The 25,037-nt window shown below is 40.5% G+C and overlaps 2 protein-coding genes across 3 annotated transcripts; both read right to left on the reverse strand.

The window, feature by feature from the left end:
* Positions 1 to 17,363: 17,363 nt before the first annotated feature.
* LOC122305652 lies at positions 17,364 to 19,838 on the reverse strand. 2 transcript variants are annotated; one of them, XM_043118230.1, is made up of 5 exons: positions 19,212 to 19,838; positions 18,982 to 19,040; positions 18,828 to 18,868; positions 17,798 to 17,898; positions 17,364 to 17,692 (listed from the first exon to the last, which is right to left on the reverse strand). In XM_043118230.1, exons 1-5 carry the CDS (start codon positions 19,337 to 19,339, stop codon positions 17,491 to 17,493), a joined length of 531 nt encoding a protein of 176 aa, XP_042974164.1. In that variant the 5' UTR covers positions 19,340 to 19,838; the 3' UTR covers positions 17,364 to 17,490. The 2 variants fall into 2 exon arrangements, with proteins under 2 accessions (XP_042974164.1, XP_042974163.1); XM_043118229.1 differs by lacking the exons at positions 17,364 to 17,692; positions 17,798 to 17,898 and having other exon boundaries at positions 18,561 to 19,040.
* Positions 19,839 to 19,850: 12 nt separating this feature from the next.
* On the reverse strand, positions 19,851 to 24,770 carry LOC122304759. The gene is made up of 5 exons (XM_043117024.1): positions 24,687 to 24,770; positions 22,279 to 22,903; positions 20,349 to 22,206; positions 20,143 to 20,230; positions 19,851 to 20,039 (listed from the first exon to the last, which is right to left on the reverse strand). The coding sequence occupies exons 1-5, from the start codon at positions 24,768 to 24,770 to the stop codon at positions 19,851 to 19,853; spliced, it is 2,844 nt and encodes a 947-aa protein (XP_042972958.1).
* Positions 24,771 to 25,037: the final 267 nt, after the last annotated feature.

Raw genomic sequence — 25,037 nt, forward strand, 5'->3', positions numbered from 1 at the left:
GTTGCATGTATCAGGGACTCTAGTTAGATGAATATAATTTAGAACACACACTCTGTAGATTTCTATAGGTGGATTTCTTGTGATAGGGTTATTGAATTCCTAAGATTGCTTTGACATGTGAATCTGGACAGTGTGACTTGGTGGCCTTTGTGTGTGATTTTCTTTTATCTCTTTTGTTGTTTTGGCATGAAAATTGCTAAAGACTAGCAATGAGTAAGTTGGGGGGTGCGACGGCCATCAAATTGATGTGATTCTTAATGATTTAGAAAGATATCTTAAAGGGCTATAAATTTGTCACTAATAAGGATTTCCAAATTAGAAATCCTGGAGTGCATACATGGCTGCTCAGATTAGTCTGAAAATTTAAGCGATTTTTTTATGTAGAAATTATGAAGACATTAGGGTTTATTTCCTACTCTATATAAGCATGTCATTAGTACGAAATAGAAGGAGGGGAGAGGCACACGAGGCAGATTTGAAGAAATGAGAAAATCACTTCCATGACCGTCGTTTCCTTTATTTTTCTCTAAAGATTTTTGTTGTCGATTATATTTATGGATAACTAAATTCTCAAGTAGGACTAGGGATGAACTTGCACATTAGATGATATTTTTAATTTATTTATTTGATTTTCAATTACTAAAACTCTTTTGTTTTATCATTCTAAATTCATTGTTGATGTTTTCTTCTCCGAATAATCATAGAATTTATTCTGTTTGTGGATTCAGTCATGTTTTTTCTATTAGATGGATTAGTTCTTTGATTATGTTTAGATCAATTATTTATCTATATTGATTTAATTCTTTGCTGCAATATCGTTCCCTGAGTATATTGTTTTCATTGGATTTTCTCAAAAGGGATAATAATTTACATATTTTAAAAGTGGTGAATGATTTTTCAACGGGTTACATTTGGTTTAATTTTGGTTTATAAATCTATATCTTCTGATTAGAAATTTCGGGAATTGAGTTCCCAATTGAGTTATTCAATGAATTAAGAATAACTAAAATACCGGATTTGTACAATGGATTCCTGACGCTCTATTGTTCATCAATTTGATTACATCTTCCATTAGTAACTTTGCTTCACTTTAATTTACATTTAAAATTAATTTTTGTTATCCATTAATCATTTAATATTTTTCTTTAGTTTCTTTATTCATTCTGCTATTCTTTTAATTTGTCTCTCTATGAAATCGACACCCCAAAGCTGTGCTACAACTACCCCGTTATTCTTTGGGCGTAATCACATCTCATGCACCATAGTATTGTTTTTGCTATTCAAGGCTCAGAAGAAATGAATATTAGAATCACCATTCGATAACCAAGTTTGTTTGCATTGTTGATCTAACCGAGTGGATTTCCTTTGTTGTCATAAATTTAACTCCAGCTGGGAAATCAATCAATCACTTTCATCATCTTCTGAGTACCCATGCTATAAGGCTTCCTCTAGAGTTTCAATATGAGCCTCTAGTAATTTGATGTTAAGGTCCGTTCTCCCAAAGGATGTTTTATTCCATGCACTCAAAAAACCCTTAGTCTTTTTAAGCTTCCGAGCCAGTCTAAACAACCCTTATCATTGATATCATCATCTTCCCAAGCTTTTTTTACACAGTCAAAAAAAGATTCATGAGAAATTCACATTTGTTGGAATTTAAAAGAAGGGAACCCATATCGAGCCATCACCTTTTCCATCTAGATTATCATTGGAGCATGATTAGAGTTGGTCCGAGGCAAGTATTGCATGTGTGCACTAGTAAAATTCACAATAGTTGCCAAGTTTAGTGAAGATCTGTCTAATCTCGCCCAACTACATGACAAGACATATCAACGATGTTAAGACATTGACATATCAGCAATGTACAAAATAACACAATGAGGATGACTACATTAGAGCACCTAAAATGCCCTAATGTATTCCCTTCTCTTTTACTATCTCACATCGTCGCCCAGCCGTTCCCAAGCCAACAACTTGACGCCACAGCCATAGCCATTCTGACTCCAACAGCAGGCAACCCAACGCAGCCACCCAATCCGACACCAACCAATCCAACGCAATAGCCACAACCACCATGCAGTCATGTGTCTAATACCACCCACCCACAGCCACCATGCAGTCCGACGCCACCCACAACCACCACATTAATCTGATCACAATTCGGTGAGAGAGAGATGAGAGTGAGGGGAGGTGGAATATCTGTCTCTTCTCAAGTCTATAGTTTATGAAAAATATCGGAGTTGGGATTTGCCATAGAGACTGAAAATGATGTGATGGTTAGAAAACATAAAAATGTCTGCTAATTGTGATGGAAATTCTATAAACTTACAAGTATCTTAAAAACAAGGTTGTTTGGACACTAGATCTTCTTCAAAAGGGGGCAGGACTTGGCCATACACCATATCACAAATCATATCTTCAAAATATGAGGATGAACACAGACAAGATGATGCATTACGAATCTGCAGACTTCAAGTTTCATGCAACATGTAGAATGTAGTTTTTAATTTTGAAATCAGAGCAAAATTTAGTTTTTCACACGGCAGAACAATATCAGCCTTGGATCAAAGGTTTTGGGGCAAGATAAAAACAAGGTAATGCAAGATAAAAACAAGGTAATGAGAGTGAGAGACATACTTGAAATCATGGTTAATGGAAGCCCAAATTCATTGGTGAAGAAATCTTGAGTATGAATCTTGCACATATTCACACACATTCCTACACACCCGCGATTCTCCATATACGTTGGTGGGAGGAAATTGAAAAGAAAAATAAAAAATTGGAACAAACATTGTCAGAAATTTATTCTAAACCATAAAATCATCTTCTTTATTTGGTTGATGCCATAGTAGGAAGGCAAAGGATCCAAAGGGTCTTGGAACCATCTAGATTTTACCTGCACTTCTTTATATGAACTCCACTCCATAGGCACCATATCAATTTGATCTGGGTTTGGTGAGAGAGAGACGAGGTGAGGGATCTGGTTTTGGTGAGAGAGACGAGGGTGGGGGAGAGATTTGGTTTCTGTTTGGTGCGGACGCATACTGGGTTTAATGGATAGGCTAAGTGGTAAGAGCACATTGGTGGCTGATTTCAGCCCTTTAATGGACGTACCGATTAGAAGTTATCCTCTTAAAAAAAGGACTACCACTAAAAATCTATCTTTTTTTTTTTAAAGGAAGATATTCGTTCATTAGAGCAAATGCTGAATACAAGGAGGGTAATCCTCAATAAGAGTACATTCTTTTGAGCAAGACAGGCCAAACCTAGCCAAGTGATGAGCTAACACATTGACTTCCCTAGGGATAAGCTGGATTGACCAGCGGCTAGTCCTGGAGAGCATTAGTTTGACATCTCGGATGACAACTCCACTGGAGCTCCAACTGTCTTCACTATGTTGGACTGCTTGAACCACTGCAAGGGAATCTCCTTCAAGGATTAAGTCAGTCAGTCCCACTAAAAATCTATCTAATTCTACATATTCTTTGCCAAAGACCTTTCATTCTCATATAATAAATTTTAGTATTTATATTTACTTTTTGCCTTTGGACCTGCCGATGCTCAAACTAGCCCCATATTATTGCACGAACGAGCTTTCTGGTCATTTCTCTGTGACTCAGCCAGATTTGTTGGATAATTCCACGGTTATAAATACTACCAGGCTTCACGGACAACAAGCCTCGCTCCTCCGAGAGCTGGTACAGAGTCGCTAAGATGGGGGCCGGAGATCAGAGACAAAAGTTGGGTTCCTTTCTAGCACTTATTATGGGGTTGACGCTGATGATCTTGCTGCATGCCCGTCCTAGTGGAGCATCTGCTTCAACCCATGACAATGGCACATCCCTTAGTTACTACGCCTTTTCTATGGGCGAACCAGAGCTCTTGTTTGACTCCGAAGTAAGCAGAATGCTAGGGCAAGGAGGGGGTTTCGCTAAAACATCTGGAAACCCTGGAAAGAGTGTAGTTAACAACTGTGGGTAGCCCCGGTACAATAGCTGCCTTGGCCAAAAGAATCTGATACCCAGACCAGATTGCAGGGGTAGGGACAATTACAACTGCAACTGCCCTCCTTAGTTTCTTTGAAGTGTGTTTCTTGTTTAATTAAATATTTTTAAAATAATTGTGGGATCACGATGGCAAATTTGATTTCTTAAATAATAATGTATAAGATGTTTATCCTTACTTTTTTTTTTTAAATGAGCTATTGTCTCATTGGCATGGAAATGGTTGTTTTAAAAAATATAACGCACCAAATGTTAACATCGTCTTTTGTACACCCTTGAGCTAGGTTCTAGGGACTTGGGTCTTTAGTGCTAGGCTTGTAAAACTTAGAGAATATAAGGCTTGAGGAGGGCGGCCTGAGGGCCTTGTAACCTCCAATGCCAAAGTTAGTAAGGGTTCTTTAAGGTAAAGACCTAGAGAGTCAAAAAGATTGCCTCATACTTGGGGGTGGCTATCTATACTAGTGTCCACGGGGGGGGACAAATCCTCTCTGTTTCCGTGAGTCCCTTGTCCACATCATGATTCCTGGTTCAGTCTTATTAATGCGATGTGCTTCAGTTGTGACACCATTAATGCAATGCTTGGCTCAGGCTGGGTTTCCATTAATGCGGCATGGTTTAGCAATGGCACCATAAATGTGGCTTGGTTCCTCATTTGATGTGGCTCTATTGGCTTCTCTCATGGCCCATTGATGAAGTAGTGTCAAAGATAGGAGAATTCACCCATGCAAATAGCACTTGAAGGCCAGGCTGCGCTCGAGGTGCTGCTTGGCCGGCTCATCCCTCCCTGGTATTGCCTGTGGGTCGGTTTGACGGGAGTCCATTCGGCTGGGCCCTGCTTCTTGCCCACTTGGTTGCCCCATCTTGGGCCCAAGGGTAGATGGGGAAAATCCCCATACAGTTACCCAACTAATTTCCTTGGGGTAAGGCCGATGGGAATTCAATATAGTGCCTACTCCTATTATGGCTAATGGGAGAGGGTACCGACTTTATGGCCAGGAAAGACTCATTGATACCTCTCGAATGATGGCCAGACTCTAAACTTAGAAGGTGCGCTTCCCGAAGGCAGTGACGGTTGGTGTCCCTTCAATCGCATTAAACGGCTCTTTGCTTTCTCGTCGCCTCGTGGTGCTCATTTCCTGGAATTCGAACTGCAACCTTTCGTCTTCCCGCCACGTCTCTCTTCAAAACGGTTGCTCTTCCTTCAATTTATAAACTGAAGGGGGTTATTACCCTCTTCATAGTACATCTTCACGCTGGTTCTTCTTCTTTGTTGTTTCATAGTACATTTTCACGTTGCACAATCTGTGACCCCTACTAAAAGTAGCTATACTGGTCTGCCTTTTGCCGCCAGTGACTAGAACTCGACCATCAATCGTCGAATGTTGGAGAATATACTTGCTGCTTACTAGGTTCTTGACACTCTAGTCTTCGAGATTCCGAACCCGAATGAAGGGCTGTTGATGCCCAAGGTCATTCTCCTAAGGTATCTCTCTTCCCTACTATGCTCACCAATGGCTTGAGGCTGCCTTTTTCCCAACCAGTCTGTGAGGTGCTAGATCTTCTTGGCCTTGCGCCCTCCCAACTTCACCCCAACACATGGAGGCACCTAACCAGCTATTGTGTTTTTGTCTCCATGCCCTGCAGAGTTTGCATCCCAGACGTGCCAATCTCACTGGTCGCAAGTTCCTTCTAGCCCATAATCTATGGGATATCCATAGTTACCGTTGCAGCTTTAAAGCCCAGTAGCCCTTGTTCTTCATGGAGACGAAGTATCGCAAAGTAAAGGACTGGACTCCCAAGTTTTTCGGTGTGTCTGGCCTCTGGCTGGAGTCCTTTGAGGGTCATGCAGACCATTCGCGAGGTCCTGTGGATCACAGCTCAGTCCCGAGAGCTGGGAAGCTTGCTGCTTTACTAAAAGAAGGTCCTAGACGCACTGACAAAGGTAGGCACCCTCCTGGTGTTGGTTTGGCAGTTACACTTGCCTTAACAGCCCTCTTGGCCATGGGAGGTCATGTCCATGTTGATGATGCCGATGTTACAGGCATGCCCTCCGGGATGCCCCTGCCCGCGGCTTGGGAATGAAGCAGCGAGGCCACTAACATTGGCGCAGAGATTCTTGAATTGCTGAAGAGCTCAGACCTAGCCGCTTAAGGGGTGACCACCATTGCCTATAACATCCAAAAGGAGGTCGATCATGTAGTCAGCGGTGACCTGAAGGCTCAAGCGACCATTCGATGGTCAACTTAGGGGTGTCGGCTGAGGGGGGAGCACAGTCAGATGCAACTAAGTTCAGAGGTGTGTCCCTTGGTCTTCTAACTGGAGATGATGCCGATGACGCTCATCAAGTTGAGGTGGCTGCATAAGGATCCAGGAGAGAAAGCTCGGTCGAGGTCATCCCTCCCTTGACCCAATGGCCCATTGGGGGGCAGTGTGAAGAAGTGATCAGCCTAGCTATCAAGTACCTGTTCGGTATCTTCTGCGCGGTATGCCATCTCACTTTCTCTTCCCCTTTTTCTCTTCCTTTGTCGACTCTTCCGGCACTGCAACTTATCTTGCCTTTCTTTTCTGTTGGCAGGTTTGCTCTACCATGATGACTTTTGTCGTGGATAGCCAGGAGGCCATTGTGGAGGAAAATTTGACCCTCTATGCGATTATGGCCCTGCGATGTGCCGGTGGTGAGAGGGAGAAGCGAGAGTTGTTGGAGCAAGAGCTGGATGCTGCTCGCTCAATTCTGGTGGCAGCCAATAAGAAGTCAGCCAAGCTCAAAAGCCATTGGAGGGAACTGAAAAAGAAAGGAGAAAAAGGACGCCGGGTTGATAGGGGACCTGAAGGGGCACATTGCAGATATACAGAAGAGCCTCTGAGCCGAGGGACAGTTCATCGAAGACCTTTAGAGGGGCCTTTCTCATGTACGGGGGGTCGCCTCCCACTTAGATAGCCAGTTGAAAATGGTTGCACACATCTACGACACTGCATGGGTTGAAGGGTGTGTAAAGTGCCTCAAGTCATTGCGAGTATATCTTTTGGAGAATTTCCAACCGTTCCTGCAAGAGTGTGAGCAGTTCCTGTGTGGCCTTCATCTCAATAAGGTTTCTATTGACGAAGACACTTTCGATCGTGGTCACAGATTAGGGATGGACCTGATGCCAAATGTCTTCACAGGTCCTGTTCACCTGGACCCGCCAGTTTTGTCAGCCCATGCTTCAGAGGATAAGGGTCTTAAGTTGGAACCTGATGCACCAGAGCCTTAGATTTTTCTTCTCTTTTTTCCTTTTTTTTAATAGGGTCATTGCAGGCTTTGTATGTAAAGACTTGATCATTAATGAACATATTTCTTCACCATTTGTGGTGCTTTGGCCTAATTGTTGGCTCTTGACTAGTCTCTAACTCTAGGTTTCTTTTACCTATCAATTCTTATCGGGTGCATGCAATGAGAATTTATCTGTGCTCCTGCTTTTCTGCTATGGTCCATTTGTCCAGGTTGTGGGTGGCACCGTTCCCTACCGAGTGCTTTGGTCTTCTTTTCTGGTCAGCCCTTAAGCAGGTCTTCACCGTGCCAAGCTTTCAAACTTTTCTTTCTTATCAGATATGCGGTCATGCCTCTAGTGTCTTCCACGTGTTGCCTCTCCAGGTCTTAATTGTGCTGACTGGGTCCCTCTCATTTCCATTTCCATGGCAAAATATGATGGTTTCGCTTCGTATTTAAAGCGCCCCTTGATTCTCTCGCCATAAATTCATTTGTCAGTTACTTCTTCCCACATCATTTCATAGTGTGCATGTTGTTTGAACTACGTGAATCATAGGGATTAGACCAGGCACATAGGCACCAATTGCCATGGACTCCAACCATCACGTCTGCCTATATAAGGTCTCCCTTTCCTCATTTTCCTCATCTTCTGTTTGGTGTTTATCGTGTTCTTTTCTCTTTCCCCCCTCTAGGTTATTGAATCTTGGTTTTCTTGCTGTTTCTATGCTTCGTCTTTCTTGTGCTAAATTGCTGCACTATTATACTCGTTCTTGATCTAGTAGGCTTGGTTTGCAAGCGATTACAATATGTGCATCTTCACTTCGCAGAAATGCATTCTCTTTCTTCATCTCCCTTGTCACTAACAGTGTGTTCGTACATAAATGCATTCTCTTTCTTCATGCTTTGGGACTTTGCTTGGGCTCTCTTCGACTCTGTCGAAACATCTCACCCTCCTGGTCACCCTCAATGTAGAAATCAACTCTAAGATGTTCCAAGCGGCCTTGGGTAGGGGGTAGTAGAAGGCTTCCTTACAGCTAATGTTGGTTCATCGTACTAATAGAGATCTCTGCCCACTAGTTCCCCTAGAGAGTGATTTTCTCTGATGTCGCTTCCTCGCAATGCATCACTTGATCGGTTTGGTAGGCAGGAACGACTAACAGAGCCGTTGGCATCTAGCTTTTAGCAAGATATGATCTGGTTTGGTTCCCAGCCTGCTAGCTAATGCTCTTGGCAGGTTGTCCTTGATGCCGGGACTTTAAGTTGTAATCTATTGTTCTTTGTCTTGGAGGTTTAAGTTCTATCATGTTGATCTTTGTCTTGGAGCTTTAAGTTGTATCATTTTAGTCTTTGCTTTTGCACCGTTGGCTTTAGGCATTCTCTCGCATTATCTTTCCTGTGCTTTTATTGTACTTTTTCTTTTTTGCTTGGCTCTGTCTAGGGGGCAATTGGCATTCAGTGTCGAGAAGGGAGGGCCGTCTTCCTGAGTATCACGATTAACCCTACTAGTACTGATAACCTGTGACTTACCATGATCCCATTGCCTGTTGACTCTTTGTTTGTGGCACCTTCATTCGTCAAGCATTCTTTTGCCGTTGTCTGCTACCTTGTTGACGTGGTCAATGCTTTATGTCGTGTGGTCGAAAGACCCACCTGCACTTCATCGGGGAGAGGGCAGGGTGCCTTAAGCTAGACCACCTCTTTGATTCCCCCGAGAAGGTAACTTCTTCAAGCAATCTGCTTTCTCACTGCGATGGGAGTCGGGCTAGGTATTCGAGTTAATGCGAGGTAGGATCCACTCTCTACCGCGAGAGAGGTTGGGCAGCCTTTAGCTTAGCCCTCCCTTTTAACCCTATAGAGAGATAAGTTATTCAGGCAGTTTGGGATTGGACCAACTCTCGCTCGTTAACATCACAGGGAAACGTAAGATTTGGGCCAGGCTGGAGCTGAGCCCACTCTTCTTTCATAGCAGAGGTCGAGATAGGTATTCAGGCCACTAGGGGGCAGGACCTGCTCTCTAGCAGTGCCTTGCAGAGAGGTAAGTTATTCGGGCAGTTTCAGACTAGACCCACTCCTGTCTATTGACGTGCAATAGGAATGTAGTCTTTGTCTTCAGGTGGCCAAGGGCTGACTTGCACTCCACCATGGGAAAGGGTTCAAGCAGCCTTCATCATTGCGCTCACCCTTTTGCATCCCGCTGGGAGGTAACTTCTTTAAATAGTGATGTTGCTGGTCTGCTCTTTGTTGCGATGGGGGTTAAGATAAGTTATTCGGGCTGCCACAAGGGGTAAAGTGGCTTTTGGCTCAACTCTCCCCTTTTGCCTTTCGAAGAGGTAAGTTGTTCGAGCAGCTTTGCTACTGAACTCACTCCTGCCTGTTGGCATCTTAGGGAATGTAAACGTAGGGCTATGAAGTTGTTGTCTGTCGCTTACTTTGTTAAAATTTCATCCTATTTTTTGAGGTGAATGTAGCATGATTTTCTGAAACAATGAAAACAATGAAATCCTTTCATTAACTAGTGCAAATTTACAGCGTCTAACGAAGTCCAAAAAGTGAAAATGAAAAGAGTGGGTGTAAGATCCTCGGAGCCTTTCCCTACGATGTCTCTGCCTTTGGCACCCTACATCCCACTTCTTATACTCCCTTCCTCCCTTACAAGCCCAGCAGGATGAGTCAAGGAATAAGGCATGCATGGGCTTTTGAGCTCCTAAACATAACACTCCCGCACCGTGACTTGCTCCCCTTAGACCTCTCCTACAACTCATGGGGTTGGGAACTTCATTTTGAGGTAGTAGGTTGAGGTGACCGCTTGTAGGCTGTTGAGGGTTGGTAGGCTGATGATGCTGTTGTTGGATGATGGGGTCTTCACTATAAGGAAATCGACCATGATTCTCTCGGGATGCACCATATCCCTAGAGAACCCCTTCAATGACGTCGGGGCCAGTTGTAGTCATGCAACATCGATTCCCATTCAGGTGAAAGCCCCCAAAACAGAATGTATATGGAGCTTCCATTGTCGACGAGGATTCTTTGGGTGGTGAAGTTGGCCACCAGCATGATTATGGCTAGCGCATCGTTGTGGGTGTACAACATCACTTCTTCATTGTTCCCCCCAAAGGAGACAATCAGGGCTGACTCACTTCTTCAGTGCTTGGTTAGGTGATAGTCTGTTGAGTATATCTCATGGTACCGAACTCGCCATGCATAGGCCTTCCTATTGGAGAATGTGGTACCTCCACTTGCGAAGCCTCCGGTGATAGTCTAAATTTCCCCCATAGGAGGGCCCTGCCATGGTGAAGATCGGGGATAGTTGAGCTGCTACTCTGGTTCGGGTTGTCATCTACGCGGGCTCTTCCCTTAGTTATCGGTTGGCTCAGCGAGTGCTTCTGTCCCTCAATCTTTCCCTTCTTCCCTGGTCCTGCCTTCAGAGAGGTGGGTGTCGTGGCCCACCCATTCCCTGCTATCTCTCTCCTCTCGCCAAAAACTACAGTGCCCAATATTGTGGGAGGTAGACCTATGATATATACGGTAGCAGCGTCCCACATTTCGGTCATCATCTTCCTGGGTGGTAGGGTGGCTGGCTTCAGTGATGGTGAGTGCGAATCGATCAAAGTAAGGTCCTAGTCCTTGCATGGGGGCTACTTCCTTTTTCTTGTTATGAGAGGCTTTCTCAATCTTCTCAAGGGCCTTCGCCCTAGTTGGAGCTTTGGCCCTCTGGCCTGCCCTCTCTAACTCCTTTTTCCTTGACTCCATCAAGGCCCGTAGAATATCTTCGGTATTGATAAAGTTATCAACTTGGTCCATGAATTCTCACAACATCGCAGTAGTTCTTCTGGCTAATTCTGCCATAAACTATGACCGAGGCCAAACTCCACCCAAGAGTGCCGCCAAGGTTATTTTCTCGTCTTGGGCATCAGTGGGCATGCGCTTCTTATTGAATCTCACCAAGTACATCTTCAGGCTCTCTTCCTCGGTTTGTTTAATGGTGAAGAGATAAGCTGCAGGGTGTCGTCTTCTCTAGCTTAACATGAACTGGGATAGGAAAAGTCAAGCTAGCTCGTTGAAACTGTCCACGGAACCGAGCGCCAGGGACCCAAACCATACCTAGGTCGGGCCTTTTAGGGTTAGCGGGAATGCTCTGCACGCTATCTCTTTGGGGTAGCCATGCAGCGTCATGTGAGCTCTGAACATGAGAATTTGGAGGTCTTTCATTTGATTGAAAATTCGAACGTGAGAATTTTTTGTGACGGTTGAAATCTATCACAGAATGTGACGTTTGAACGTCAATTCGACTGATTGACATTCGAACAAGAGAAGTTGACGTTCGTTGGTTATGGTTCGAACATATCATATTTTAAAGTAAGCTGAAGTCGCTTACTTTAAAGATTTCAGTGTCGTTCAAGATTGCGTTCTGGTATGCAGTCTTCCACTTCCGCGGTTTGGATCCTAGTACAATATAGAGGAACACTTTTTTGTCGGTTGCTTTACCCACCACGGAAACGGCATAGTCTTTATGCACGGGAAAACCATTTCCACCACTCCAGCGAATCACGTCAGCTGCTTCCTCCACAGTTTGATTTGCTATGAAAATAAGCAACTCTCTGTCGAAAGCTTTTATAACCTCTGGTTCAATCTAGCAGAAGTGTAGCCTAATGAGGTAATCAAACCTAGCATCTACTAGGAATTTCCACTACAAGAAAACAGAGTTTTCTCAACACTAATTTGTGTCGCTATTACTCACGAAAATCACCGCAAATATACATTCTCAGCGTTATTTCATCGTTGCAGTTTGGTTGGAAAAGTTTGTTTATTTTTATGTTTCCTCAGCGAAGTGCATAAATAGCCGTAAATATTAACCTCTTCCAGCCAATTTTTTTCGACGCAATAATAGATTAAATCACTGCAATTGCAGGTTCCAATCTCATCTAAAATCGTTGGAAAATGATTTTTGCAACTAAAGTTATCGTCGCTGGTAGATGAATCATCGCTGCAAATCAGACAGCCCCTTCTCGACGTTTTCCCAGCATCGCCGTAACTCTTCCTTTTCCCAGCGTATATATATCCTTGCTAAAGAATGAAATTTCACTGGTAATGGGTTGTTGCACCGCTCCATCAGACTGATGCAAAAAAGTTGACATCTACACTCTGTTTGGTTATCCCGTCGCTGGCGTTTCACCGAGATAGGTGTTTTGCAACTGCTCTTTAAATCGATGCTACTCTGTTTCCTACCTAGTAGATACAGCTTGCGTCATATGGAAAATTGCCGCAAATAATTTTTTCCCAGCCGTGTGATGCTCGTTGCAAGGAGGAAAAAATTACTTTCTATAACTTTCTCATCTGCACTTTATTTCGCTGCACATGTAGAGTTGCTGCGATTTTAGTGGTTCTGACAGAAAAAATGGCTGTTGAATGGCTGCACTGATTTGCATAAAACAAATAATGCCACCGACAATAGTGTACACCTGTAAACAAGCTGGGTACTGCTATTTTTGGAGCTCTTTTTGCTGCAACATTTTTTTGGCCTCTAGCTATTTATTGCCAATAAATATTTGTGGATGATTAGTTGACCCAGAATATGTAATCTTAAACTGCTGCATCAGAATTGTTAAAGAGCCAACAAATTTGGGATCAATATTCATGCATTTTTTCAGAACCACATATCTGAATGTATATTGTACATTCAATCATCTCAACGCCTAGCATTGTCTACCACAATGTCATGACCATCATAATGTGCTAAGACAAAGTTAAAAATGAAACCATAGTATATAAATCAGTCTTTCGGGTGCCCACCAATTCACTTACATCATCTGGAATTTCACATCCTAAGCAACTATATACTCCCATGTTGTGACAGCTTATAGGAAGAAAGATGTTTACATATACAAAGCCAATGGAATAATACCCTATTTCACTCTTATAACAGTGGATTTTCAATGAACTACGTACATCTTTCACTCCTTCAGTCCATATGCCATTCGCAGCAACAAGTTGATCTACTCGTTCTCGCTTGATTGTTCATATTATAAATGTTGGCAGCCTACTGTCCATCAAAATCCGTTGCATCTTCTACCCATTGATATTCAATCACCTTAATCTAGTACATCTTCTAAAAAGCCTGCAAACCATGTAAATAAAATTAGTAGTTTCCCATTTTTTCCTGCTCCTATGTGATGCATCATTAAACCACTTCTCATCAAATGTTTCCTCAAGAATTTTGCAGCTCAATAATTTTATTAAGACATTCTCATACACTATGATATACATTCTTGTGCAATGTGCAACACCTTGTAAAAAGCCAAATGCTTATATTAGATTTGTTGACAATGTGTTCTAATAATTGTCTTCCACCATGCTTAATTAGTAGCTAATCAGCCCATCTCATAACCATAGCTGTACCTATGACACATATATACATAGTATTTATTGCTTCATTGTAAATTCCACATGTTGTATGTTCCTTACAACCAACTATTTACACCTACTGTTAAGCATGCCCAACAAACTTAAAGCTCCAAATTGCAACTACAAATTTGTATCATGATTAGGAATCTGTGTTTCCTTTCTTAGACAAATTTCTGAAAGGTGATCCATAGTTTGATGTAGTGTGGAAGAAATTTTCATGATTATTTGCAAAAGAAACAAGTGACTCCCTTCTATTGAAACAAGCAGTTATATCAAATATGCCCAGGATATATCAATATTAGAAACCCCTATACATTTCCCAACCTCACCTGGTAATGACCCCAAACACCTCTTTGTATAACACTTACCTTTACACATTTGTCCATCAAGGATACCAGTTTGCTCTAACTTAATCCATATGTTGTAGGAACTTGCCATGCTTTTCTCCCCTGTATTTATAAAGTCGACCTGCCCATTGTTTTACACCTGTATAACAACATTGTGAAAGTGAGGGTGCATGCCTCCTGTCACCTCTTATATATTCATGGTTATGTGCAGGAAAATGAGTAGATGAATTGATGTATATTTACCTTGTCACCTCTTATAACACAGCATGTTGTCCTCCTTCCTCCATATTAGACAAAAACTAACATTCATTAATAAGATCTTTGTGATTGCTCCTATCAAAAAACTAGTCATGATTATACGATTACCAAAAGCCAGTCACATTTCTAAGAGATAGCTACCACAAAACACTAAATATTTAACCTCCCATGCATATTTACTGCCCATCCACCATCTTACTATCAAAAATGCACCCAAAATACTCAAAAATGTCACTGCCATTCCATAAGTTGTTACTCGTTCACTGAGTCTCCCTGGCGAGACTTAGTGAACGCAGGAAACTCGGCCAAAAATGACCTCAACAGCTTATCGGTCTCATTTTGTCTCTCCAAAATTATGCTCATGTTTGCCTTCATCTCATCCATTTCAACTTTGTGGGTCTCTGCATCCTTCTTATGTTTGGCCAGTAAATCTAAGTATCGTTGCTCCCGCTCACGGTCACGAACTCTTATAGGCTCTGGTATCACCATCTCCCCTAGGCCTCGTGCATATCCTGGTCGACTTCCAAGTACCTTCCTAAAGACAGTCGCTGCTGCCTCCTCAGTACGTTGGGCAGGTTCTAACTCATCCATCTTCCCAACCATGGATTTCTGCACATTGTCAAAATAAATTATTAACACAGAATCTATTTCCTTAACATGACATCTATCACTTTATATACAAAATAATATATCCATCAACATATAGCAGTAGTAGTGGCTGAATTAGTATTAATGAAGACTCACATGGATCTCTTCTGTGGCAGGCGTCACAAATTTACCCATCTTCTTAGACCAACGGACTTCCTTGTAGAAGTCGACCAAATTTGTGCGTTCAGCCCTCTATACATGTGTGTTTCAGTATCAATTAAATTACATTTTCATTAAAGAAGCATCCCCACTAAATGACTGTTTGCATACCAAATACAAAAAATTAAATGACCCCATCAGGTGTAATGATAAGAAATTTTTTTAAGGGCAGCATCATTACCATTTGCCACCCATGCATAGGATATTACCTTCTCCTCTAGTATCCGAACGAAAGATTTACGCCCAGCAGTGTGATTGGTATTGAGCCTCTTCCAATTTTCCCGGTTTTGGCTTGCCATTTTCTAAAAAGGCATTGCCAATTGTTATCTATATGCACATAAGAAAATAATATTTTGTAGTGGTACCTTAAATCTCTTTCAGCCAACATATGACAGCTAAACAAAACATTTAGTCTTATACCTTGAAGGCCTCAGATCCCCATCGCCCACATAGTTTGACCCATACCAGGGGAGTGACCAAACTACAAACAGTCGCTAACGCTTCCTCATGGCTGCCATATGCCAAGTACTTCTTATGCAGCTCATGGTGGAAGGCATTAAATCTCTTTCGTAGTTGTTTCGAAACTGCCATTCGATGATTGTCCAACTCCCAATCTAATTCGAAGTCACCCTACATATATATATATATATATATCCCAAAATGTTAATTAAATGAATGACTAAGTGTATGGTTTTGATCAGTTTAAATGGATGACACAATACTGCTTGTCATTTAATTAAAATAGTGCTAAAAAATTTGAAGCGAAATTGAAGACATCTTACGCGGATGCGTTCAGTCAGCTCCTCCTTCTCCGACTTGGGTACATCACTCCATCTAGCATAGCTCATGTCCAAGTGATGTTTTAATATCCATGTCACCCGCGTCGTAAGCATGGATGCATTTTCACAGCAAGGAGCAGTCTCTCCATCATTTATCTTTAATGGAATTTTCCCGTGCTTACGCAACTTATCAAACTCGGTGCTTTTTGCTGGGCCACGTCCCTATTTAGTGAGTACGTGGTTGACAACAGGTACTGTTGGCATGTCTGCAGCTGTAATAAAAACATGCATAATGTCAAACATCATAATATATAATAAATGCCATTTGTGCCAAAATATGCTTAACGTCAATAATCTTTTAAAAATACACACTATTCTTTAACATTTTCATCTCTACTAGCCTCAGGTTGTGGGATTGGATGATCATGTGAAGTATGTACATTTTCAGCTCTACTAGGCTCAGGTTGTAGGATTGGAAAACTAGGTGAAGTCTCCCAAACCTGGCTGGGAGGCTGTGTTGAGTCATCAAAACTAGACTCAACACCATCCCGAGGGCTGTGGTATGAACTGATAATAGCTCCACGTGGTACTCGGGCTCGAGATGAATAAGGCACAAGTCGTCTAGGACGATTCCCTCACCCTCTCCCTCTTCCACGTCGTAAACACAGATCCATGGATGTTAATCCTGAATGTATAACACCTTATAAATTGACATCAGATTTGTTATTGAAATAAAAATATGACAGATATTTTTAGAACCCTATAGTCAAATTAATGAAGATGAAACAGTGTTGGAGTCCACTAAACTATAACAATTCTAACATCATTCATTTTCCATCAGTTAATGTATCAAATCCAACCAAAACTTTTCAGTACTAATTTCTGAAAAATCAAAATTCCACTACCAGGCAATTCCTCTACATCTTGTACAGATTCCATTTCTCTAGTCTGATGTTATCTTTGTACCAAACTCAAATGTAACAAATTGAAAACGTACGTTTATACTAATAAATAAAAATACTTACATGTCAATCTCTAATGTGACTTCATAAAAAAGATATGATGTACACAGAAAATTCTTAACACACAGGTCACAATCAAATATGCTAAGTAGAACTTGAGCCATCACCTTCACTATTAGTAATCTACCTTTGGTTGTTGTTGTTGGTCTAATACACCCCACTACTATCTTGGTATTCTTGGGCTGAGGTTAGTTTACTGTCAAGGTATCACACTTAAAGTTTGTTATAAGTGCAAACTCTTTCCTTTGTGCATGTACCAAATAGTAATGTATGATCAGGTATTTTATACCCAACTTTATACATAATTTTTTATAATTCCAAATGATAAATATGATCTACTGCCCTCCTGTAATTTTAATCTTACCCATGCCCCTCCCTTTCCCCCTTCCCCCCCCCCCCCCCCCCCTCCCCCCCTAAAAAAAAAAAAGAAATAACTCCTAATATACCTACATGGAATGCCATATGTCTGTACCCCCAGCTAGCAAAAGTAAGGAAAAAATGGGTTCGTAGGAGGAGAATCCCACCACAGTTGTACTCAAAACTACTTATGAACAACAACACCACATACCTGGAAATTTGGAGAAGCCTACTTGACTGTAAAAACCAAACTAACTCGAAGCTTGCACCTTAACTACATTGACTTAGCCACTGGTCATTAAAAACATCAATGTTTTTGTCTGCAGGAAGTGGAGAAAACTGAAGTACTCCAATCACCACAGAAATAGGAAGTAATGGATGAAATACCTTGAGCCTATCTTCAGCACAGAAACTGGAAATTTTGGAGGCAAGGAGGACTGAAATTTTTCTGAAATGTTTTTTGAACTCTGACCTGGCGAGAAGGAAGTTTTATCAGTTCTTGAACTGTGTTGCAAGTCTATATGTCAGCATACTTGATTTTCCCAAGCTAGAATTACTACTTTGCCCCTTATTTTACCTCCTTTTTGTAAAACTCCCGCCCATCTGTGGATATCCCACACTTCTCTTTTTGTAAAAACTCCCGCGCATCTGTGATATCCCATATCTACTTTTTGGTACCTGATATGACAAATTTTGCATAGTGTCAGTTTGGGAACTAGTACTGGTCTAGCATTCAGACAATGGTTACTCTGGCTTAATAATCCGTTAAACTTCATTCCCCTTGATTTACCAGATATATTGCATGGTTACTCATACATCTAAAATTTCCATGTATTTAGCATCAATATTTATTTAACTGCCTTGGATCTAGATAGGATTCAAATTATTTGTTCACACTGTACATTTAAGTGATTAAATCTGGAGCTGATTTTTATTTACATTTTACATTGCAAATTTCAATGTAAAATTATGAGAGTACAAATTTTGCAAGTGAAGTCTAATTTACACACCAAAAATTTTGCAACAAATCTTTATGCCCCTAATAAATGCCCCTATTTGTGCCAATTTTTATTTTATATTATCCTGCCACCCTGCTAAATAATGCCGTGTTGAGACATGTATCATTCCAAAAACACATCTCTTGTCATGTAATTTACAAGAGATGCAGTTTTTAATTCACACCATGGTAAAGTAATACACCTGATTTGGGATTGGAAATGATATCCATTATTAGATATCATAGTGCATTAACAATTTCATCACTATTTACAACCTACTGTTTTGCACCTAAGGGTGCAATCATTTTTATTACCTGTATTCCATTTCATAAAACTTGGCCTTTTTTTAATAAAGATAATGATACTGCATTTCACAATATTTTGAGAGTCAACTTAATCTCCCATCAATGGTTCAATTCTTCAAATAAACATCAATCGGTGGATATCTTATTGATTAAGCTGCTTATGCTAATATAATGGGCTAGTTGATGATGAACTTATGTTGCCACTAATGGCCATGCACTTTGCTGGATTTATAAGGTTAGTTTTTACTCTAAAACACAGGTCATAATAATGTGATTAGAAGATATTCCATCTTCTAATCCATACCACAACGGCCACACGCCTTTGGATCATGTACACCCTTTCACCTGCAATAAAGTCACAAACATCGAAGCTCAACATTAGTGGCTTGTTATTTAGTATATTTTAATGTGTTTACAAAAAATGGCAATGAAAATTGGGCAAAGGATAAAAAGAGAACTAGAGTGTCTTCCAATCAATGGTGTACACCGGTCATATCGGACCCCATGCAACATATACCTGCTAAAACAAAACAATAGCTTGGTTAACCTGTTAAGAAAAAATGGCATGGGATCAATATTTACAAATTTCACTAACTATGTGTGCATCTACAACTTGCTTCAAATGAAGTAATGGTATTTGGGCAATGGCAACATACCATTACAAAATGATCATACACAGGGTGTTTACCTTCGAAACATATTCCAAAAAGGATGTTTATTTTGAGACGGACTCCTCATCTGTGGATAGGTCTTCATCATCAAAATATTCTCCATCCCCATATGCATCTGCTGAACCAGATGTAGCAAGGGAATCATCAATAAATGCTTGAGCTGAGTTTATGAATTGTGAAGGGATTGACATGACTTCGCATGCATCAACTTGCATCGGTTCTATATCAGTTCTATTTAATGGAGTTGAGACAGGAACATCATCACATTGCATAGGTATGTAATCGTATGATGATTCATCTTCCTGATATGCATCATCGTCACTAGATTGGCCATCAACATCTTCTACCACCTGCCTAACTGGTGGAATGTCATACACGTTCCGATTTGTGTATTTCTGCACTACATACCAATTTCTCTTTGATCGTAAATCTCTAATGTAAAAACACTGGGCAGCCTGGCATGCCAATACAAATGGTTCATCCTTATACCAATTCTTGTCCATGTTGACACTAGTCATATGGTCGTCTACTCGTACCCCCCGTTTCTTATCACCAACATCAAACCACTCACAGCTGAACAAGTACACGCGACGACCTCCCATGTAGTGTAACTCCACAATATTGTTGATAACACCATAGAAATCTATATTATTAGACTAATGGTCACCAGTTACTAACACACCCGAATTCTGTGTTCGTCGTCGATGTTCACGCAATTTTGTATGGAACCTTTTTCCATTTACTATGCAAGCACCATATGATGCAACTACATTATCAGGACCGCATGCTAGGGCATATAGATCGGGAGAGACATCAAGTGGATTGTTGGATCGTTGGTCTTGAACCTACACAATATGGAGACGTTAAGAATACCACGTATACAATGTCAAAATAAATGGCATTGTAGTCTACCTTTCTAAATAGACTTGCATCAATCAACCCACTTACACGTTTCTTGAGCCACGTTGGGAACTCATTTTGATGTGTGCGATCAACAGAAGTTTCATTATTCACCTTACATTTCTCGTAGTGCTCTCTACACGCATAACACATGATAAGCCATCCATGTAGGTATGTTACGTATGGGAGATGCAATAAAAATAAAAACTACATTTCTTTTATACAATGTTTGAATATAATTGATATGTACTTACTCCAAGTAGGGTCCAATCTCAGTGCAGTTGTTAAGCACGTACCAACGAGCTATGATAAGGAGTTTATCTTTTACTCGCTCCTTATGTGCTATACCCAACGGACGGACTTTTTGGTTAAAAACTGAAAATCCATCTGTAGTCGGCTCTTCTTGCACATCAATATTGCGATCCGGTCGATTAAACCTCGTCTCAACATCATTAAGATACATTGAGCAAAAGGTCAGGCATTCGATGTGAATGTATGCTTCCGCAATTGAACCTTCTGGGTGTGCTTTATTTTTAACATACCGCTTAAATTTTCCCAAATACCTCTCAAATGGGTACATCCACCTGTATTGTACTGGACCCCCAAGTATGGCCTCACGAAGTAAATGGACAGCTAGGTGAACCATGACGTCGAAAAATGATGGAGGGAATATCATCTCCAGCTTGCATAGAATGAGTATGATATCAGTTTGAAGCTGGGCTAGCTGAGTGATATCCAATGTTCTTGTGCACAATTCTTTAAAGAATATGCTTAGCTCAGTCAACGCCAAGGCAATATCGCTCCTTAAGTACCCACCGACAGCAATAGGAAGTAATCGTTGTAAAAAAACATGGCAATCATGGCTTTTCAACCCTGAAATTTTGCAATCACGTACAGAAACACAACGAGAGATATTGGAGACGAACCCATCTGGGAATTTCAAATTCGCCATCCAATGACAAAATGTACTCCTTTCATCTCCGTGTAACATGTACGATGCATGAGGCATTGAGATTTTATCACCTTCACACTTCAAATGTAATTCCTTTCTGAAACCCAATACCTCCAGATCACGTCTAGAGTTAATATTATCTTTAGTCTTTCCAGGAATATTCATTAAAGTGCCGAAGATGTTATCGAATATATTTTTCTCAATATGCATGACATCTAAATTATGTCGGATACGAAGTGTTGACCAATAAGGTAACTTGAAGAATATGCTGTGCTTCGTCCAATTCAACTCTTCAGAAGTGCGTTTTCGCTTCCTAAGAGATTTTCCAAATGAGACCTCCCCAAGCATCTGTAGCTGACGTAAAAGATCTATACCTTCTAACACCCTTGGTGGCATGCGATGATCAGCTTTACCATTGAACAACCATTTTTTCGTCCGCCAAATGTGGTTTGATGGAAGGAAACGTCGATGTCCCATATAACAGTGTTTTCGGCCATACTTCAACCAATTACAATCTGTGTTGGCATTGCAGCAAGGACATGCGTATTTTCCTTTTGTTGACCAGCCAGAAAGATTGCCATATGCTGGGAAGTCATTAATTGTCCACAATAAAGCAGCATGCAGCATGAACGTTTCCTTGGTGGAGGCATCATACGTAGGTACCCCATTTTCCCAAAGTTCTCGCAATTCATCTATCAATGGCTGCAAATAAACATCAATGTCATTCCCCAGTGATTTTGGCCCAGGAATAATGAGGGATGTCATAAAGAATTGGTCTTTCATGCATAACCACGGTGGCAAGTTATATGGGACAAGGATCACTGGCCATATGCTGTAAGGCTTAGCCATGTTATTGAAGGGATTGAAACCATCACTTGCCAAACCAAGCCTAACATTGCGTGCATCATTAGCGAACCATCTATGGTCTGCATCAAATGTCTTCCAAGACTCGGAGTCGGCGGGATGCCTCAAATTATTCCCATCATTAACTCGCTGCTCTTTATGCCATCTCATATTCGCAGCTATCTTTGTAGACAGATAAAGCCGCTGCAGTCTTGGCTTCAATGAAAAATGCCGCAACACCTTTTGAGGGATCACCCGTGTCCCATTTGTAGTTGGCATCCACCTCGAGGCCTTACATATAGGGCATGAATTCAATTCTGAATTTTCCTTCCAGAATAAGATGCAGTCATTAGGACATGCATGAATTTTGTGGTACTTGAAGCCCAAACCTCGCTCCAATGATCGTGACTCTTCATAAGAGTGCGGCAACCCAACATCCGGGAAGGCTGACCTCAACAACTCTAGGAGCATATCAAATGACTTAATTGACCAACGGCCAATTGTTTTAATATGTAACAACTTGACAATGAACGACAATTTCGAGAATTTTGTACAGCCATTGAAAAGTGGACGTCGGGCATCCTCTAATAGCTGATCAAAAGATGACATTGAAAATGATGCAGGTACTGAATCATGAATTGGCATTGGTGTGCTGCTTTGGGGTACATCGACGTTTTTCCCAGCCCATATGTCGTCTAACAAATGGTCCATGTCATCAATGAATTCATCATCATCACTCATCTCGGCATCTTCATCATCCATGTTCAAATTCTGGGTTTCCTCTTCACCATGGAAAATCCATTCAGTGTAGTTAGGATCAATCCCTTTTATGAACAAGTGACTCTCTACGATCAATAAAGGCAGGAAAAGATTATTACTACATATCCGGCAGGGGCACTGAATGCGATTGTTTCCCATGGCGTGGTTTTGTGCCATTTGGAGAAAATTCCTAACACCTTCGGCATAAGCAGGTGAGCGAAGTCTATTGGGCAGATTCATCCAACTTTTGTCCATCTAAAAATAATGAAACAACTACATTAATTGAAAACAACTATCATACGCCAAAAGCCAAGGGTATCAATGCATCTTACTATCAACCATGTAGAGGAGTAAAGATATTTATTAAATATGGATCATAATTGTTTTAACTAACCAATTGCATGAGTGGGAGAGTGCAGGTAAATGGATGCTGGTGGCCAGCTGTTTCAAAATGTTGTTACGTAGGCATCTAGTGCTATATATGGTGTTAAAGGTGAAGTTGGCGGTGACAAGCTTGGATTGCTATTCTTGGGCTTGGGAGAGAAGACGCGTTGAAAATAAACGATAGCAGGTTGTGAGGTGGGATTGCATGGATGTTAATTACACAGGGTTTATTGAGCAATTTACACAGGTATATTGATGGTTGGATGCACTGGAAATCAGTTAATGTAATGGTTTTTAAGTGCCCAAAAAATGGGTATTATAACAAATGATGAGAAGAGCATAGCACTAAATGAGAGCACTAGTCGGTCTTTCAAGAGTAGCACTTTAAATGACCGAATGCATAAAATTCACTTACATTAGTTAGTAATAGAGAGAGAGAGAGAGAGAGAGAGAGAGAGAGAGAGAGAGAGTACGAATTTATAGGAACACACAAATAGGTCAAAAGAAGAACATACAAATAAATGAAAACATCTTCAATAAACAAGATGATCATGGACAGATTTAGTTCATGAGGTTAGGCTAGGAGATGTGGGTGTAATTCTATATATGATTTGAACACAGGTACTTGATACATGCATGCTTTTTCCAACCCCACACTGGAATCTACTGTGTTTGCTTTAAATTTTAAATAACACGGATGTTTAATTACTTAATTATTCTTTTCATGTCTGAAAATTCCTTGGTAATTAGGTATAGCAGTGGTAATGCTAGCTGCCTCTCTCATGGCATTTCTTTCACATTAATAGTTTTCAATTTGAATGTTGATATTGATAATATATTCATTTTATTGAGCTTGAAATGACTCTACCTGTGGCATTCTTGCAAGTACTGCAGTTGTTGCCCCAAGGCTGCTGCCTCCCTACCATACAAAACTATCATGCATGCAGTAGATATATATTAGTCTATGGAATATGGATCATAATGATCGTTTGACTTTTAAGTCATGTACTAAGAGTACTACATGACTAAATATATATTTTCTTTTATTCTTTATTTCGAAGATGGCATGAAGGATGCATGACTAAATCATTTAAAAACTCTCGTGAATACTCATGTATAAGCATATATAGCAGTTAATTAATATATGAGATCAAATGCTATAGCTATAAAAATAAACTCACAAACTGATGTAATTTCATATAATACATTAAATTTACTTTGCAAAAAAAAATGACTTTATGATTTAACACATTTGATCAAACCACTTCAATTTGTGAGTTTAATTTTATGGTATATCTTTATGACTAACGCATTTCTCCTTATTATATATATACACATTATTAATTAACTATATTAGTTAAACTTAATATTTGAGTATATGGGATCTATATATGAATTATGAATGGCTGGCATTGAAAGTGAGTTAAAAGCACATAACATGCATGCAAGGTAATTAATTATAACCTGCAGTACCAGATCGATGCCTATTCACAAGTTAATTACTTCATCGTCGGTTTGTTGCTTTAATTTTAATTTGAAGTCATGGATAAAACATGATATATAATGGTGTTCATATGCCTGATCTATTTTTAATTGAAGTCTGAGACTCAGTGGCGCTATCCATATGCATGTCTGAGGCATGATCAATAATTACCTTGACTTCTATATTAGCAGGCCGACTGTACTGCTTGTCTAATTTCTCTTTTTCTTTGTTGTAACGCTCGACAACAGATGTCATGCTGATAATACTGATGGGTAGCATTATCATCATGATCAATATCAAAGTATATATATAACCTTCTACAGCCAATAACAGATCAGAAAAAATATTCATATTTTTATTTTTTCTGAAACTTAAACTTATTATTATTATTTTTTTTTAATTCCCAGATAAGGTTGCAAAATGTCACCCAATTGTGCCACATAGAGCATGGTGACAATTAATGGGATGTTCCCCAGGCCTCAAGTTTTTGACAAAGAAGGTGACAGATTGGTAGTTAAGGTG

The sequence above is a fragment of the Carya illinoinensis genome, chromosome 3, assembly GCF_018687715.1.
Source record: "Carya illinoinensis cultivar Pawnee chromosome 3, C.illinoinensisPawnee_v1, whole genome shotgun sequence".
Classification (NCBI taxonomy): domain Eukaryota; kingdom Viridiplantae; phylum Streptophyta; class Magnoliopsida; order Fagales; family Juglandaceae; genus Carya; species Carya illinoinensis.

Excerpts from the sequence above, each read along its gene's own strand:
- LOC122305652 (XM_043118229.1), bottom strand. The coding sequence starts at position 19,796 with ATGGGAGGTCGTCGCGTGTACTTGTTCAGCTGTGAGTGGTTTGATGTT.
- LOC122304759 (XM_043117024.1), bottom strand. The coding sequence starts at position 24,770 with ATGACATCTGTTGTCGAGCGTTACAACAAAGAAAAAGAGAAATTAGAC. Across the intron at positions 22,904-24,686 it reads CTGCTAATATAGAAGTCAAG|ATGGACAAAAGTTGGATGAA; the intron begins GTAATTATTGAT and ends CATTATTTTTAG. Across the intron at positions 22,207-22,278 it reads GTCACGATCATTGGAGCGAG|AATTGAATTCATGCCCTATA; the intron begins GTTTGGGCTTCA and ends AGGAAAATTCAG.